The 19,873-nt window shown below is 42.8% G+C and overlaps 1 protein-coding gene across 1 annotated transcript in view; it reads right to left on the bottom strand.

The window, feature by feature from the left end:
• Positions 1-19,873, bottom strand: part of ACTN2 (actinin alpha 2) — an 81,842-nt gene that overhangs the window by 1,847 nt on the left and 60,122 nt on the right. The window contains exons 15-20 of the mRNA XM_084819412.1: positions 18,185-18,367; positions 16,770-16,904; positions 14,782-14,961; positions 11,538-11,684; positions 1,415-1,480; positions 476-634 (exon numbers count right to left, since the gene is read on the bottom strand). Of these exons, the coding sequence (XP_084675538.1) occupies positions 476-634; positions 1,415-1,480; positions 11,538-11,684; positions 14,782-14,961; positions 16,770-16,904; positions 18,185-18,367 (870 nt within the window). The remainder of the gene's footprint in view (positions 1-475; positions 635-1,414; positions 1,481-11,537; positions 11,685-14,781; positions 14,962-16,769; positions 16,905-18,184; positions 18,368-19,873) is intronic.

Raw genomic sequence — 19,873 nt, 5'->3', positions numbered from 1 at the left:
GTCCTTAATCTCCTGCACTCCTCTAGAGGTTTATGATTCCCATTTTGCCATACCCAACCCCCAACACATCCCCTGATAAAAACAATAGTTTCCAAATAACTCAACTTTCCTCATATGGTTTTTCAGTAACAACCCAGCAATACAAATGGGTTTTCTGGTTAGAAAAATTCAGCTCAGAAGTTTTAGGTGCACTCTTTAGTCTAGGGGCAGATTTGTAATATTTAGGTCAGGTTTTTCTAGACTTGCCAAGTTTAGAGAATTGCTTATCTGGTTTACCAACATTATCCTGCTGCCTATCCTTTATGTAAATTATTTAATATCCTTTTACCTGCTAATTTAAGTTTTTTAACCTAGGCCGCAACCCTTTGCTCAACTTTTCTAGCATTTGGTTATCCTGTTGCTTTGGAAAAGCAGAATTTGTAAACAAAGATGAAGAAAATGGAAAACCCTATTAACTAGAGACAAAAACACAAACCTTATCTGAAGCTAGGATCCTGAAAGAAGCAATAACTTGTTCAGCAGTGTCAGTATCTGCAGTCTCTCTGGTCATGAAGTCAATAAAAGATTGGAAGGAAACCGTTCCCTGACCATTGGGGTCAACTAAGGACATGATTCGGGCAAACTCTGCTTCACCCTTGGATACGGTTCAAAATCATTCATAAAAGTTATAGTGGAAGGAGAAAAAAAAGAATTATATAAGCAAATACACAAGTTCACGGTTTGTTCTTTACAATATGGGATTCACTGAGTATCAAATTTACCATTATTTGGGGGATATACTTTATTGGATTGTGGCCACGAAGAGTGACACAGATACCAAAGCCAAAAGTAATAAATAATGAAATAAAGAAGTGTAAGGGTCATGCCTAGATTCTTTTTTTAATGAAGTTATCCAAAATAGAAACATAAACTTCTATACATATTTGCCCTGGTGGATGTAAAAAGTATTTCAGAATCATGTATATGGATAAACAGCTGTTTGCATAGGGCTGCAGCAGTGAATAATCTGTAATCCTATGGACTAGCATCCCCCAACCTCCAGATTTTTTGGACTTCAGTGCCCATCAGCCCCACCCAGCATGGCTCATGGTCAGGAATGCTGGGGGTTGTAGTCCAAAACATCTGGAGGACACCAGGTTGGGGAAGGCTGCTATAGACACTGAACTGGGAGTACGTCCCATTGAACTCAGTGGGACTTACATCTGAGTAGATACATATAGCGCTGTAAATGTATTTGATAAACTAGGATTTTGAGTAACAGACGTTCTGAGCGTGGGACTTCTACAACAGAATAGGGGACTTCATCCACTGTATGAAAGGAACACGGGATTCTGCGAGGGCATCTGTAGTGTAAAATCCTGTATTTGCAATGTGTGGAATGCTATTGTAAATTATTGCATCTTAAAATTCATACCAAGTCATAACCCATTGAAATTAAGCAGGCTCTGAAATCCTCATGGTCCATAAGCCCGTTCTTCTTCTGTCAGTCATAGCAACACAGCAGTTAGAAGGAAGCCATCATAATTTCCATGAAGATAAACAGGCCCATCATCAGATGCACAGGATGTTCATTCAAGGGCATGTCCAAGGAGATCCACCAGTTTAGAGGAAGTAGAAGTAGCTTACATGAAAGCAGACACGTCACGGGAAATAATGCCGGAAAGGACCAATGGATCACAGCAAACAACCAAAGAAGAAGGAAAGGGAAGGGGGGAAAACGTTAAAGATCCTTGAATAAGTCAAAATCAGTTAGTACAGACTGCTTTGGTGCGACATAATTTGAAGTATTTTTAATTTTAGTATTTTAATCTGTGGTAAGAATTACAGTACTGTAGAAGAGGCATTGCTTACATGTCCCAAACATGCTGAATTCTGTGAGTTGAAAGTACTCATTTGAGGGGCTTGGATTGATCCATTGCAATTATACTTAGCGCATAATTTTGCAGGGAATTGGGATGAGTGGGTCTAGTCATTATATATTTTATCTTGTTTTCAGAAACCTCCCTGGAAGTTTTGCTGAAAGGTGCTATGTAAAGATTTTTTAAAACATATTAAAAAAAAATTAAACTGCAGACATCCAACTTTAAAATGAGATGTTGGACAGGGTGGGGGAGGTGACTTGGACTAACTATACTTTATTTTACTGGGGCAGGGGGGGAGAATCAGCTTGTATTAGCCATTCTTACAAGCAGAGGTAAAGGTATCTATCATGCTTAAAAATCAGATGATAGATGTGGCTAGCAAAAGATCAAGCCAGTAACCATCAACCTTCAATTTGAATCTAAGAATTCTAAATCACACCAAACCAAACTGTACTTATTGTATAAGCCACCATCAGTTGAGTTTTAATCCACAGTATTTATCAATTTATTTGAAGTCAGGAATGCATCAGCTCGCCTGTACCTTTGGCTTATTTTCACCTTTCCTAAACTGATGAGTCAGCTTTTAACTTCATTGTAATCCAGACTGCCAGATTCACCCTACAGTCACGTAACATAGGGTATCTAAGGAACAGGGGAAGGTACACAATGGATTAATCTGAGTTAGTTAATAAATAACCTTGTGAAATGGTATCTTTGCTGTATTAATCAACCTGAAGAACAATAAAGGTTTTGTTTAATTCTGGATATCTTACAACAAATTCCTTATTCTGATGGGATTCAAAGCACATTAAAGGCACAAGCCTATGCATGCTTATACAGAAAAAAAGTCCTATAAATCTCAGCATTCCCTAGCCAACCATGCTGGCAAGGGAATGCTGGAAGTTGTGAGGCTTTTTTCTGTGTAAACGTGCATAGACATGTGCCGATGTAATTATGGATATCTGAAAAGTTTCAGAAATCTTAACTGGTCTCAACATTGCCTCCTTAGGGCCCTGTTCTGGCACTGTGAAACAGATATACAAGGATGTACTGCGGGGAGTAAACTGCTGCTGCTGCTGCTGCTATTTTTAACATCATCCATTCCTTCTAGGGCCCATCTATCTGCATAGAGGTTTTCAAGGGTGACGGATATGGATCTAGTGCAGCTCCAACATTCACAGTCCACTATAAGCATGACCTATCCATCCAAATACCAAGTGGTAGACAGTATGAGAACAGTGCCAGGCAATGCAGATGTTGAACTTTCAACCTGCAATAAAAAGGAATCTGACATTTTCTTTAGGTAGCTACTTTGTCCTGCTTCCTTCATTTTTTTATGAACAGAAAGCTGCCACCCAGATGCAGACCTAGAGAAGAGTGGGATTGTAATATGTAACAGACGGTGGTAGAGATTTGAGGCTGACATGTTGATTCTCACTGCAATCCTATACATGCCTACTTAGAAGTAAGTCCCATTAAGTTCAACGGCACATACTCCCCGTTAAGTATGTATGGGATTGCAGCCTAAGTCTTTCAGTAGAGTTTCTGGCTGTAATGCCAGCATGACGTCTAAGCACCAGCCTAAAATCTCGCATTTAAAATGGTGCTTTCTGCTTCCGTTTTAAAAGCAGGATCATGATCGGCTCCTTTTACAGTGCTTCCTTCACCCCTTTTCCTCCTCCTCTTCCCCCTTATCTGAGTCTTCCATATGTTTCATTATACAGCTGCTAGATGGCGCTGTGGTCTAGCTCTTATTGCAGGTTTTCCATGGAGGGAACTCAAGTGCTGTAATTTGATCGCTTATTATCTCTGATCTTTTAAAAAATGGAATAAAGGTCACATAGTGCGGGAGATGCCCTGGAGGTTTATGACGTCATCTAAAGGACCGGCAGACTTCTGTGAGTAATCCATCTCAATAGCAGGATAAAAGCTCTGTGTGAAGAAGCCCTAGCATAGTAGCTGGAATACCCCATGCCCTGCACTTGCAGCTAATGCATGAAAAGTAGAATCAGGACATAATTAAATGCTGTAATTCTTGGGAAAGAGACCCTTTGTGGCATACCCCAAAATTACTTGTGGCAATATTCCGTGTTTGAATGTGTTCTTTTTTAAGTAGGTAGATTTTATTTGAAAAGAAATAGGAAAAAAATAAAAGCTAAGTACCCAGTAGTAGATAAGGAGGTCCTTGCATTATTGAGGTGGCTGATAGGCCAAGATTAAATTTTCAAAAGTTTGTTTTTTAAGAATATAAATATAACTGATTTTTAAACCCTTTCTGCCAAACTTAAATAAAATATTGATTCATTGCAAGCAAAACCCTGTTTCATTACTGGTCTCCATAAAAATCCTGTCCTTATCTGTCTGAATGTGTCTGAGACTGCTTTTGGATGTGGTGAAGGATGCTATCCCATTGCCAGTGTTGAAGAAAGAATCAAGGATAAGTCTTGTCAGCTTTTGTAAATGGAATGGGAGGGGGTGCCATTTTGTTCTTCACCTCAGGCAGAAAAATGCCTTGGGCCTATGCTGTATATCTGACAAGCGCTCAGGACACACAAGCCCCATCCCACAAGGCAATTGCAATAGTAATGCTGTTCTATGTAGGGAAAGAACTACATTTTGCCAGATACAAATGACTGAATGTTCGCCAAATGACATGCTCCGCATCAAAAGCATTGCCTTTAGGGACGATGTCTAGATAGGGCACAACAAATTACTAACAAAAGCACATAATTGTCTGAGTAAACAATGGTGTGACAAAGGTCCCCCCATCTCTCTCTCTCTCTCTCTCTCACACACACACACACACACACACACACACCAATTACCCTTCTAGCTAATATCGAATTTAAATTGAATAATCCCAGGGAAATCATATCAAAGACATTAATAATTGGCTCTGCTGTTCATAAGTATTTAAACCATATTCATCAGGCTTGAACTTAATTTTATGGATCTTTTACTGATTGTTTTTCACTGAATTAACCACTGTATTTCCTTTTCTTTTTCTGCATAAACACATCAATTGTTCAAAAGCCCTCTTAGAAATGACATATTTAATTATCTTAAAAGCAATTTTGTTTTGCGGCTGGTTCTAAACAAGGAGGGTAATACATCTCGGGGCATTTTTTCCCCCCAGGCAAGATGTACAGAAGTATCTCTCAGATGTGAATCAGTCAGCCAAAAATCACTTTATAATCTGACGTAGTAATCTGGGCAAGTTCTCTTGATCAGCCTGAGATATGCACTTCAATTTAGACTATCAATCCTCTGAGCAGGGCCTATTTGACCTTGGGCTTCTCCACATTAATGGAAAACCCTGCTGCCTTCCTGGGGCTTTCTGCTTCTGGATTCTTTGCAAGATTACAATTAGCTACATTACACAGGCAGACAAGAAGACCACAAGTGGTTTGAATTCAAACCTTCTGTTTCAGCACTTTTCCTATGTTTTCCTTTAGACAGCACCATCTAGTGGTTGAAATATAGCATTATGGCAGCATTACATGCTACTGATTCTGTGCATTTTTTTAAAATACCTGATTTAGTCTGGTGTTTTTACAGTGGGATAAACCTGAAAAAGTATGGGAGGGGCCCTAGATGTTGACGTTGTATAATGGATTCGCAGACTTCGGTGAGAAGGCCAATCATGAGTCTGCAATAAATTACTGGTATAGAGAAGCTCTTTGTCCTTTGTATAGGATCTAACACATTACTGGCACAATATGCACATGTATTTTGTATGCAAATGGTATTAGGGAACTGTCCAAAGTTACAGATAAGTAAGGGGATGGTTGTTGGGGGACTTGAGGAGGCGGGCATGGGATATAGGTTAGCGCTGGGATTGTGGAGGGCAGACAGGAGGATTGAGGAGTTCAGTAGATCAATATAGAGAAGGCCTTTCACCTACTGGACATTTTGAAAGTAGAATCATAGAATAGTAGGGTTGGAAGGGGCCTACAAGGCCATCGAGTCCAACCCCCTGCTCAATTCAGGAATCCAAGTCAGAGCATCCCTGACAGATGGCTGTCCAGCCTCGTCTTGAACGTCTCCAGTGTGGAAGAGCCCCCCACCTCCCTAGGTAATTGGTTCCATTGTCATATTGCTCTAACAGTCAGGAAGTTTTTCCTGATGTTCAGCTGGAATCTGGCTTCCTGTAACTTGAGCCCTTTATTCTGTGTCCTGCACTCTGGGATGATCGAGAAGAGATCCTGGCCTTCCTCTCTGTGACAACCTTTCAAGTACTTGAAGAGTGCTATCATATCTCCCCTCAGTCTTCTCAAGGCTAAATATGCCCAGTTCTTTCAGTCTCTTTTCATAGGGCTTTGCTTCCAGTCCCCTGATCATCTTTGTTGCCCTCCTCTGAACCCTTTCCAGTTTGTCTGCATCCTTCTTAAAATGTGGTGCCCAGAACTGCACACAGTACTCCAGATTAGGCCTAACCAGTGCTGAGTAGAGGAGAACTAGTACTTCCCGGGATTTGGAAGCTATGCTTCTATTAATGCAGCCCAAAAAAGCATTTGCCTTTTTTGCAGCCACATCATATTGTTGGCTCATATTCAGCTTGTGATCGACAACAATTCCAAGATCCTTCTTGCTTGTAGTGTTGTTGAGCCACATATCCCTCATCTTGTAACCGTGCATTTGGTTTCTTTTTCCTAGGTGCAGAACTTGGCATTTATCCCTATTAAATGTCATTCTGTTGTTTTCTGCCCAGCGCTCTAGTCTATCAAGATCACTTTGAATTTTGTTTCTGTCTTCCAAAGTATTAGCTATCCCGCCCAATCTGGTGTCATCTGCAAATCTGATCAGCATTCCCTGCACCTCCTCCTCCAAGTCATTCATAAAAATGTTGAAGAGCACTGGGCCCAGGACTGAGCCCTGTGGTACCCCACTCATTACCTCTCCCCAGTTTGAGAAGATCCCATTGATAAGCACTCTTTGAGTCCAATTCTGTAGCCAACTGTGGATCCACCGGATAGTTGTTTCATCTAGCCCATTTTGAGCTAGTTTGCTCATCAGGATATCATGGGGCACTTTGTCGAAAGCTTTGCTGAAGTCAAGATATATTATTATGTATATTTCCACAGTCCACAAGGGGGGTTACTTGATCAAAAAATGAGATCAGATTCATCTGGCAGGATTTGTTCTTGACAAATCCATGTTGGCTTCAAGTAATCATTGTTTTCAAGGTGCTTACAGATGGATTGCTTTATAATCTGCTCCAGAATTTTCCCAGGGATTGATGTCAGACTGACTGGTCTGTAGTTCCCAGGTTCCTCCTTTTTACTCTTTTTGAAGATAGGGACAACATTAGCCCTCCTCCAGTCATCTGGCACTTCCCCCGTCCTCCATGATTGCTCAAAGAGAATAGACAGTGGTTCTGAGAGTTCTTCTGCCAGTTCCTTTATTACTCTAGGATGCAGTTCATCTGGCCCTGGAGATTTGAACTCATTCAAAGGAATTAGGTGTTCCTTGACCATATGCCTATCGATCTCAAGCTGCAATCCTGCCCCTTCAGCCTGTACTTCGCCTTTGCGAGGGAGGTCATAGACCCTCTTTTGAGAGAAGACTGAGCCAAAGTAGGAATTGAGCACTTCTGCCTTTTCTTTGCCATCTGTTATCATTTTGCCATCCTTATTTAATAGCTGAATCACCATTTCTTTCCTCTGTCTTTTACTATGCACATAGCTGAAGAAAGCCTTTTTGTTGCTTTTAGCATCCCTCGCTAACCTCAGCTTGTTCTCAGCTTTAGCCTTCCTGACGCCATCCCTGCAATTCTGTGCTACCTGCCTGTACTCTTCCTTTGTTGCTTGGCCTTCCTTCCACTTCCTATGTGTCCTTTTTTGTTTTCAGGTCATCTCTAAGCTTTTTGTGAAGCCACATTGGCTTCTTCTGTTGTCTTCCACCTTTTCTTCTTGTTGGAATTGTTTGTAATTGTGCCTTGAGAATTTCCTTTTTAAAAGCTCCCACCCATCTTGGACTCCTTTCCACGTTACAGTCGCTTGCCATGGGACCTTACTTATCATTGTTCTGAGTTTAATAGGCTTTCCTAAAATCCAGGGTACGCGTTTGACTACACTCGGCTTTTGCTTCCCTTAGAACCAAGAACTCAAGTATTACATGTTCGCTTTCCCCCAGAGTTCCTGTAACTGGTACTTTACCCACTAAGTCATCTCTGTTGGTTAGGATCAAGTCAAGGATAGCCAATCCTTTTGTTCCTTCCTCTACTTTCTGTAGGAGGAAGTTATCCGCCACACAAGTCAGGAATTTCCTGGAGGGGCCATGTTTTGCAGAATTTTCTCCCAACAAATATCGGAGAAATTGAAGTCCCCTATTACTACTACATCATGCTTCCTTGAAACATTGGCTATTTGCTTTTCAAAAGTTTAATCCTCGTCTTCTCCTTGATTGGGTGGCTGGTAGTAGACTCTGACCACCAGGTTCCTTTTATTCTTTGCTCCATTTATTTTGATCCAGATGCTCTCGATGGGGCTACCAAGCTCATCCTCCTGTATTTCTGTGCAGAGGTATGTATTTTTCACATATAGTGCAACCCCACCTCCCTTTCTGTTCCTCCTGTTCTTTTTGAACAAGTTATATCCTTCAATTGCTGTATTCCAGTCATGAGAGTCATCCCACCAAGTCTCAGTTACACCTATCAAGTAATAATTTCCCTCTTGTATTAAGAGTTCACGTTCATTCTGTTTGTTTCCCATACTCCGGGCATTAGTATATAGACATCGAAGACCATGTGCTTCATAGTCTGGCTTTCTTCCTACATGTTTCTGAAGACTATTATTGGGCGCTATTAGAGCTGTTCCCTCCATTGCGGTGCATGAGCCTTCGTCCGTTGTTACCCCCAACTTTACATCTCCCTTCCCTGTAGCACTGATTACCTGCTTTGAACTAATACAAAGCCTAGCAACCTCAGCAAAATAGTAAAGTTTAGATTTAAGGCAAGGAAGCAAATGTTTGCAGTCATTAGACATCCATCTACGATAAACATTCACTCCTGTCCTTTAAGCGCCCCATCTAGTTTCATAAGGAGAAGGTGATCACTCTCACCATAGAGTACTATGCTAAACTAATGAAATACTACAAAATAAAATCTATCCACCTTCTCACCTTATATGAATTCTGTAGACCAACCTACTATCCTTACTTTTTAATACAGATATTATTTTTTGCTCTGAATGTTCAGGAAACTAATGTTGTCTTATGAACTCATATATATCAAATACAAATCCTGGGCACACACTCAAGAGAAGGCTTGGGGCACTGTTCCTAAATAAATAGCTTATGGATTTGTTCTGCCAAAACTCTGCCTCTTTACCTCCAATCTCATCGTTATTGTTCTCTCAGCCAACATTTTTCTTCAATACACTGTACAAAAAAAAGTGTTGATGTTTTGGTAACCCTGCACAGGCATGCAGCAAAATGGCTGGACAAAATGTACAAATAATTACTCGATTCAGGATGTTTTAAGCCAGACCTCATTTAAATTACATTCTGTTGCATTTAGACCTTTGGTGCAATTACTGCATCATCAACTGATTCAATTTGTATACATCTTACCAATGTATGTAAAATTACATCAACATTTCAGCCCTTCCTTTGTGATACGGGGTTGTAGGATCACAGCCTTCTTCTTTGCATTCATCCACACTCCAACACACATTGGGGGCTTTATAAAGGGGGGCTTTCCTCAATAATCCTTATTACATTCTATTTTAAGAAATATTTTTAGGGGGAAGGTTTTTATGTCTGATTCTATAAAAAGTTTTAATATCTGACAATGTTACAGGGAGGATGTAAAACAGGTCATTGTTTTACACTAAGTTAAAGCTTTACTTTATAGTGCATACAGTTATTTCTTTAATGCCTTGTAAGATTTTTCTTTCTTTTTTTTGTAGATGTTAGCAGCACATCAGGAATAAAAATCCTGAAATGGACTTCTAATCCATTATCATAATACAGTACGTGATTTTTAACTGCATTCTGTGATTGGCTGTGGTTTATTGTATTTTTGTTTGTAATAGTGATGGTTTTAACTTGTTCTTATTGTATCTTGTAAGCCAGCCAGATAATGACTGTTACAGGGTGGCCAGTAAATAAAATAAATAAATACATCACAGCAGGCCATTATTTCATTTATATGCTAAGAAGTCCACCTCAGCTGGCCTCATGCATAAGATGCCCAGTTTCTTTCTTAAGAAACTAGGCATCTGATCACCTGGGAAGAGGGGCATGGAAGACAAAGTTATTGAAGGCTTCACTCAACCCCCTTATATATTAGAAGAATGTGGTGGGGGTGTCACAATTTCAAGCTACATAGCCGTGCTCCAGCCATGCCCTGATTATTTCATGATGCCCTCGCCCTGATGTGAAGGAGCTCTGCCAATACACGTGAAGAGCCCATTCCTGTGGCTGCCAATGTGTGGTCAGCTGAGGAAACCGTCGGTGCCCACATTGGTGAGGGTCAGGACTTCGCAGAGCAACCCTCCGACCACTCCATGCATTCTTTTCATGCACGAAAGGGTTCAAGGGAACCTCCCATTCATCACAGCAATGGGGATGAGTAGGAAAGAGATAGAACTGCTGGGTCAGTTCGCACAATTGCCATTGCCCACTCTGGCTTAAATAAGCCACGGTGGGTTGCACATCCTGGCTGCCATTGCTACAGCCCATGGGTTCTGGGTGGCTTGTTACCCACAGCAACAAGCCCCCCTGCCCAGGTTCATATGGCATCATGTCACGATAATCTATGGCGACCACCTGCCGTGGCTTGAATATTCACAATGGCGGCCAGCATGTAATGCAACCCACCATGGCCCATTTAAGCCATGGTAGATGCTGCCAATCATGTGAACCAGGTCAATGAGGAGTATGCAAGGAACAGAAATACTGCAAGAATGTAGAAGAGACAGGAACAATATCAAGGCTGTGAGCAGGCACCTTTAGCTTTCATATAGATGCAGAAGTGGTGAAGATGAGAAAGAGAGGCTGGCCTTTCAAATACATTGGGGGTTACATTGATTATTAACAATCACATTAATGACACAGCACGACACGAAGGCGGTTAATAAGCCACGATGACTTGTTAACCATCCCTGTTCTTGCCAGTTGCATGCCACCCAATTTACCTAACTACCTTCACTGGGCACGGCTTGTCATGACAGCCAAACCCAGCCAACGTGGGTGGCTAGGGTGGTTAACAAACTACGTGGAACCCATGGCCTGTTCTGGGGTTTCTGCGTGGTTTGTTAACCACCTCAGCCAGCTACCTTCATTGGGTTCAGACATCACGACAAGCTGCACCCAGCGAGAGTAATTAGGTAAATCAGGCAGTACACGAATGGACAGCACATGCGGGGGTCATTAACAACCCACGGTGGCTTATTAACCACCCTCATGTTGTGCGAACCAGCCCACAGTGGTGCACTTCTTGGCTAGAGAAGAAGTGAATGCAAATTAGGGTCTTGGGGATACATAGCAGGACTAAAGAAAGTTATACTATGTATTTCTATCTTAAAGAGCGAATAAACCAATTTGTTTTTAGAAGTCTACCTCTGGGTTTAAATGCGTATCGTACTTTTTTAGACTGTAGTAGAGAAATGCACAAATGCTTTCTAGCAGACCAACTCCAGGTTAAAAGAGAAAGAAAACAGACTACTGTACCCTGTCAAAGTGATTAAACGATGCCCTGAATTCATTCATTTGTTTCTGGGTGATTCCTTTGGCATCTCTTGTAAGGATCTGATTCTCAACTTCATTGATAGTTCGGGCAACGGTGGTCAGTAACAGTTCCCATCCAACACGGACATGCTGTAGCGGAGAAATTGGATACTTTAAGAATAACCCAAGAGAAATAAAGAACCAACAGCTGAACACTTGATTGAAACTATTGCCTAGTAAACATGTCACCAAATACAATAATTGCACTACAAATAGAAGACTGACAAGCAAAATAACTCAGGCGAAATCTACCTACTTATACCTATTTATATTCTCATTTTCCATTTGCCTGAATTGTTCATTTTGGTCACAATCAGCAACTGTATTTTGGACAAGGTCTGGAGAATCATATTATGAGCACCAGTTGTTAGCTAATAAACATTGTTGAAAACTTGTAGTCAACGCAGTTTACAAACTTATTTCAGGATGAAAACTCCCCTGGAAAGGATAAAAAGGCTATAATATATACTAATTGCTGCAAGTATCCACTGCTAGGGATCTTGGGTCTGGCTGTGTAGATGTTTTTTTGCAGGAGTGATGCAATTCTTTGATTATGTGAACTGAGAGGGAGTCATCATGTGGTTGGCACTAGGAGAGTAGCCAAGGCCAGTAATGGGGGTGTATAAAGTGACATCCAGCATTTTGGAGGAGTATGTGTAGGAGGCTAAGATGGATGCCTGACCTTGGCTAGGAGTGCAGGAATTAACTATCCCAATTTATTGTAGCTTTACACTTACATTGGGCAGACAATGCCAGCAGATAAGCCATCTCTAGCCCAACATCACACTTAAAACAATCCATGTTTATGCCTTTTGAATTTCAATCTTGCAATGTCTTCTGTGTTGGCCTGTCCCTCAAGACTGCCAGAAGATGGTGCACAGCATGATGTTCCACCATGTAATAGAAAAAAAGTTCTGGAAGGAACTATATCAGTGCTCTAGTACCTGCACCGACGCCTTGTAGCTTTTGGGGAACAGGTCAAGATACTAGTTTTGATTAACAAAGTTCTAAATGGTTTGGATGATGTGTATCTAACGGTGCAGTCCTATTCATGCCTACTCTGAAGTAAGTCCTATTAAGGTCAATGGGACTTACTCCCAGGTAAGTGTGTATAGGATTGCTCCCTAAAACTGCCTCCTTCACTATGTCACATTCAGGCCCATTGTCCGCACCTGGCTTGGTGGGATAAATCCCAGGGCCCACTGGCCCAAGAGGGCCCACCAATAATAGTATTTTCATTTTTGTTACAGTCCAGCGCTCCAAGGTAAGGCAGCTGGTGCCATCTTAATTTCCCCAAAATTCTCCGGGAGCGCTGGGCTGCACACCACCACCTGTCCCTGCTGCTATTCACTGTGGCACCATCACCACCACCTCTGCCCACTAGCAGCAGGCAGAGGACACCTTTCCCAGGGCCCTCTCAAACCTGGCCCTGGTCACATCATAACGCTCTGTGTTTAGAAGACAGTAGTTCATTTATGGCATCTTCCATAAGTTCAGTGTTAATGGTGATATACTTGGGTCTTGCTTATCAAATAAATTGCCTCCTCTGCTGTGTCCCATCTGCATTTGGCATAGAGTGGCTTATTGATAATGTCCTCCAGATGACCAGTATGGATCATGAGGACAGACAGAGAGGTATTCTCAATGGCTGTCTCCCGGTTCTGCTACTCCCTTCTTCTTGGTGTTTGACAAAAGACATAGCATCTTCTGAAGGAAGCTAAGCCCATTCTATTTTGGCAAGCACTTAGCAGCTGGAGATAAATAGAAGGTGATTTTAGTTTTACATTTATATTTTCCTACAAGATATAATCTTTTATGATCCCATTTCATAAATCCTGTTTTTTTATTGTTGTTCCCTGACATGAGCCCTTGGGGACAGGGGCAAGATATAAATCAAACAAATGATTTGTTGGGCTGGTTTTCTATCATGAAATGCAAGAGCAAATTCATGGCTCATTTTAAAAAATGGCACCGATTGGGGGGTGCGAGTGATTGTAGTCTCTTCCTGTGCAACTCCCGTTAAGATCAGAAGCTGTCAAGGCATGCAATAACTTAATCTTATTAAGTGGCTTGTAATAAGACAAATGCTTTATAGCAGAATCAAATATGTTAAAGAGCTTTCCAGGGCTGAAAACATTTCAAAGCTGCACCACCTTTAGAACTGGTGTCACAGAGTGGCTAAGACTGTGAGCTTTGAGATGCCTTAGGTAAGGATCAAACCAGGCATGATGGTGGCAGATCAGGGTGCTTAAATGCAGATCTGCCTCAATCATATAGAAAGGGAGGGTGCATCTGTTTTTAATATGGGTACCTGGTTGAGGAGTGCAGAACCTTCCCCTGTCCGCTGTTCTTTCCCCTTCCTCGGGCACTGTTCTCCTGAGCTGAGTTCTGATATCAGAAGTGTGCTCAGCTGGAGCAAGGCCAACACCAAGGGGTGGCATTGTGGGGCACTGTCAAGGGCCATGCCCCAATTGGGGATCTCCTGTCAATCCCTGGAGCCTTTTGAACCTACTCCTCCTCCTCTTCCTCCTTGCTGTCACTGCCTGTTCACGTGCCCTCTCCAAGCAGTGAAAGGAGTGAGGGGAAGAAACAACTTCCACATGGCTGGCCCATTCCCTCTGGGAGGTGGGGTGGAGTGGCAAGAGAATGAACAGCAGCAAGAATGGAGGGGAGGAGGTAGGCATACTCAGGGAGGGGGACCCACTGAGGGCATCCTGCTGGAAGGCCCTCCAAAACCTGGAACCAGCACTGGCTAGGAAAAAAGCACTTGCAGAGAGGGGCTGCAGGGAAGAAAGCCCTCGGTGGGTTCCGCACTCCTTGCCTGGGTGCCATCTTCTTTGTTAAATCTGACCCCCATTTCCTACTTTCTATATGACTGAGTCAGATCTGGGTTTAAACAGTCTGCCACTGTCAGGTGTAGTTTGGTCCTTAGTTCCCCATCTGTAAGCTCTCTGAATATGATAAAAGCATGATATAAATGCAAAGTATTATTATATTGTAATTGAAGTGTTATTGTTCTAGGACTGTATGAAGCACCCTTGATTTTTTAAAATTCAAACAAGAAATCCCCATAAATTCAGTGTGCTTGCTACCACCACCATGAAACTCATGCAACAACAGTGAGACCGCATACATGAAATGGACAAACTTGTTATAACAACAGGGCACAGACGGAGTCCATAGCTACCTCCATTGTATAATTAGTATGCTTATTATCGAACACCAGGGCTTCTTGTATCAGTTGATGATCTCCTTCAAGTTTGTCAATATTAAGTTTGTAATTGATAATATTGTGTTCATGCTGCTTTAACTGATTCATCTGGTCTTCTAATGGCCCTGTTATATCAACTGTGGTTCGGGCAATCTCCTGCCATAGGGAGAGAGAGAGAGAAAAATCCTTTGTTAGGTTGCCAAAAATACATGAACCAGCAGTAATTAAACTTTCCCTTGCATGCACAAAAGGAGGGATGAGATGGAGAACTGTACTGTACTGCCTTTCTAAATCGGCTTCTTTCTGCCTCCAGTGACCAGAGTAGCAAACATATTGCCACATTAGAAGAGTGGTAAGGTGTATCTCCAGGAAGAGGTTGGGACTGTGGTCATAGCCCTCCTCCTATCACTGCTCACCCAGCATGATCATTGGACTATGATCCAATGGGGATCACCCATGGTTCATATGTACTTGTGGCTGTTCGATGCATTGATTCACTATACCTAACACTTGCAAAACCCTCCATCTGGAAACATCCTAAATTACGTAGGCTCTATTCAGGAGCCTATTCCAGAAGGATTTCCATAAGGACATAAAAACATAAGAAGAGCCATGCTGGATCAGACCAAAGGCCGATGAAGTCCAGCATTCTGTTCCCACAGTGGCCAAACCAATGCATCTGGGAAACCTACAGCAGGACATGAGTGCAATAGCAACCTCCTGATTGTGCTCCCCAGAAAATGATATTGAGAGGCATACTGCTGTCTCGTTCCAGTTGTCTCCATGCCTTCCACCATGCTGCTCCCTGCGCTTGGATAACTTCCCCCCAGCCTCAACAGAGTCTAGCTTCCTACCCTTCCTCCTTGATGTTCTTCAGTAGCAAAACTTCTCTTAACCACCTGCGTTTCTCCTCCCCTACTCCTCCATTATTTATTTATTTGTTACATTTATATCCCACCTGTCTTAAACCTGGGGCCTGATCCAGCCATCCACACTAAGCAGATTCGAAGGTACCAATACGACTCATGTCCACTTGTGTGAAAGAATGATGGTTTATTGATAGTAAATGGATGCAGATAATAAAAGCAAAGAGAAGCTTACACATCGCCTTTTCCTCCAAGGAGCTCAAGGCGGCATACATGATTCTCCTCCTCTCCATTTTATCCTCACAACAACGCTGTTAGGCAGATTAAACTGAGAGTCAGTGACTGGGCCAAAGTCACCCAGCGAGGTTCATGGCCAAGTGGGGACTAGAACCTGGATCTCCCAAGTCCCAGTCCAACACTCTAACCACTACACCACACTGATCCTCCTCAGTTTCATCCTTATTACTCATTTGTCAGTTCTCCAGATAACTGTCAATCCCACCCTCATTCTTTTTTGTCTGTCTCAATTATATTTCAGACCTCCTCCCCCAAGACAAGGACTGTCTCATTTTTCTGTTCTATATCTGCTGACACTAAACAGCCATGACTGATAGCAGTATAAAGTGAGTATTCATAAGCTTAGGAAAAGCAGTTGTGTAGTGATGGACTTCGCCAAGAAAACTCTGAATGCTGCTGCATATATCTTAGAGCTCCTTCACACTGAGCTTTTATCCTGCGATTGAGATTGCTCCCTCACGGAAGTTTGTGGGCTCTTTACATGATGCTGCGATCATTCAAGATGTCTCCTGCACTAAATGCCCTTTGTTCCGTTTTTAAATAGATCACAGATAATAAGGTATCAAATTACCTCGTTGTGTTTCCTCTGTGAAAAGAGGAAAAGGGGCAAGAAGAGGAGTGAGATCCATGAAAGATAATGGAAGACTCAGATACGGGGAGAAGGAGGGGGAAGGGGGTAGGGGAAAAGGAAGCACATGAAAGAGGGAGTCGTCGTGATTCTGCATTTAAAATGGAAGCAGAAAGCCCCGTGTTAAATGCAGGATTTCAGGCTGGTGTAAAGATGCCCTGAGTCACATTTACCTCCATCTTGCTTTGGATCCAGGGCCCAATGACGTTGGCCTGAGCAGCAAACTGGCGGCGCAGGCGCTCATTTGCATGTTGGCGGGCCAGCTCCTCTTGCAGCGATTGATCCCTGACTGGCACAAGTTGTTTTACCTACCAATGTGCAAAAGTAAGTTAGTCCGGAGCCAAAATCAGATGATTTTTGAAAAAAAGGAGTGTGACTTGCAGAAACGCAGGGAGACTCTGGGAAGGGGGAGGGGAGAGAGGCTACTGACCCAATAGGCTGATCAAATGTAAATGACTGTTCTGAGATGATGTTTGTTTAAAATATGTATCAGCCACCTTTTAGGGAAAGCCCTCCCAAGGCGGCATACAAAATGTAAAACCACGAAACAAAATAAAACGATGACAGAAATAATAACAATAATTAACTCAAAATTAACAGTTAAAACCAGATCACACCATATGCACAATGTCACCCAATAAAGTTCTGACTCAGTTTGTAGGCTAAACAGGTAGGCAGGTTAAATCTTTAGAGCTCACATGAAGGCCTTTAATGATGGGGCCTCACAGACATCAATTTGAACAGAGTTCCACAAACAAGGGGCCACTTCCAAAAAGGCCCTGTTCCTCAAGCTTGCCGACTTGATTGCTTTGACAGGTGGACATGAGAGCAATTTTTCAAGTAACCTCCAAGTTTAGATTAGTGAAAATTCACTGCAGGTGTTAGTTTCTACTAACCTATGTTACTGGCTCAATTTCCAGCATACGGTGCAGTCCTATGCATGTTTACTCATTTGCTAGCCAAGTCTTGAGTCTTCCTTTTAGGTTTTGCTTCAGTAGCACAGATGTAATATTTTGTCAGAACTGTTTGTTCTTGGAAAAAACACTGTTCTTTCCCCAACTAGCATATTTTGAAAAGCAGCAAGAATAATGCAAGTCCTATACTGGCCTGCTATTTCAAAAACCTTCTCTTGAAATGTTCTTTAAAAAATAATAACTAATAGTGAACAGGCTGTGCATCTCCCTGCTCTCCTTGACCCCCCATGCAAAGCCAGCCTAGAGCACTCATCCAGACTAACTATTTTAAAAAGTGAACATGTATGGCTATTGCCTCATCCATTTTCCTAGCCTATATCCAACACCAATTGTATAATATCCCATATACAGGATGCAAACCTGTAGCCGGGCAGGGGGGGCATAGGGGGGGTCTGCCCCCCCTAAAATTTTCTCTTTTTTGGTGTGTCCCCCCTCCAATGTTTAGGATGGCTATGAGCCTATCAGGATGGGATATTATACTACTTGTGCTGAATTCAAGTTTGCAAAGTAAAGCACTCAAGATAAAGTCTTTTCTTTCAATCACTCAAAAGGTCCTGTTTTTTTCCCCATGCTGTCATTCCCCATAAAACAACCCATATTTCTGCTTACCATACCTTATCCCATTTGGTACGGATCTCTTCCAGAGTGACTGTGCTGTAAGGATTGTTGGAACTTATTCTGAGGCTGTAACTCTGAATCACTTTCTCCACTTCATTGTGGATCGATAAGATAGCCTGTCTTTCACCATCTGCCTCCGGTAAAGTGGCCTTAAACTGCTCGTGGGCAGTGATTAAACTCTGAAATGTGAACAAGAGATGGAAAAGTAAGACAGAAAACACTACCCCATCAGCTACACTGTGTGGAGCAGCACTTTCTCTCTCCCACCCCAATAGGCATGCAAACATATGTAAGATAGTGTAGTTGATACACTCTATATAATCCATGGAAAGCAACCTTCCTCAACCTGGTGCCGTCCAGATGTGTGGGGCTGCAACTACCCTTGGCCATGCTGGCTGGGAATGATGGCAGTTGCAGTCCATCACATCTACAGAGCACTGGGTAGGGCAGGGGTGCAGAACCATCTGGAGGTGGGTGATGAGAGTGCCCCAGACCTCAAAGTGCCAGATTGCCCCCCACTGCATCTATTGCGGGCTGGACAGCATCAGTGGATGTGGCCCCACCTACTGATATCATTGCCCAGCCCCTGTTTTTCCCCCTCCCCATGCTGGGAGTTCTGTGCCTCCTCCCAGCACAAAGAAAGAGACTCAGCCTGCACCAGGAGCAGCAAAGACTCCTCCTGGTGCTGCCTGAGTCCCTGGATTCAAGCAGCAGCCGTTCTTCCCATCACAGGCCAAGCGGCTGTTTTTCCTGGCACAGGCAGCATCCCCCCTTCCAACAGCTTCCCTACCTGGTTGAGAAAGACTGATGCAGAGGTACCCCATCATCGTTCCTTGTGCAGTTATTGAAAAAACAGACAAAGGCAGCTCCAGAATGGAACACTTTTTAAATGACTGAAACCTTGTTCCCTCCCTCATCTCCCCTGCAAGTCACACACAATCTTAAGATCATGGGTTAGTCCAACAGTTGTTCATCTCCAACTGTTAAGCTGTGCAGGAAAATAATTTTAACTTTTTAAGGCATCGATAAATAACCCACTCAGGGCTCTCAAAAAGACCTCTGCAAAAAGTAAGAGTTGTTGTCAATTGCTAACAAAGGAGCACATATCCTTTGGGGGTGGCATTGTTGGGCCCCTGCTGAGGCCCACGCCTGATCTCAGCGCCCCCTGCTGCCACACCGGACTCTCGTGGCCTGTTCACTTCTCCTGTCTGAGCACGCAAGCTATGAAAACATGAGGAAATGGAGCAGCATTCTTCACTTGCCTTGGGCTCTCCCTCTGCGTAACTGGGTGGGCTGGGTCCAGAGGGAGAGGGCAAGTGAAGGTGCAGAGGTGACAGTGGCAAGGAGGTTGTGGGCCCATTCAGAGAGAGGAGCCAATTGGGACCATCTTGCCCAAAGCTTCACCAAAATCTAGAGCTGGCATGAAATTAAGCGCTTTCCCAAACCATTAAAGGCCAGCCAAGTATCACACTAAGCTGACGATTAGGTCTGTGCTGCCCTCACATTCCATTCTGGCTTCATACACAGATCAGAATATGTCCTGTACTGAAAATGAGACTGAGGGTGGCCTGATCCCAAAAGTGCTGCTTCTACAAATCTGAGAATGGCCCCGCTGCTCAGCTATGACTACTGCCCTATGGTTTACAATGTAAATAATTAAATGAGCAGAACTTGAATTCAGGTCT

Source organism: Heloderma suspectum, chromosome 1 (assembly GCF_057233095.1).
Source record: "Heloderma suspectum isolate Gila_16-S chromosome 1, 16-S_ref, whole genome shotgun sequence".
Taxonomy (NCBI): domain Eukaryota; kingdom Metazoa; phylum Chordata; class Lepidosauria; order Squamata; family Helodermatidae; genus Heloderma; species Heloderma suspectum.
Note: the sequence above shows the minus strand (reverse complement) of the source record. Positions and strands in the feature narration are given on the sequence as shown.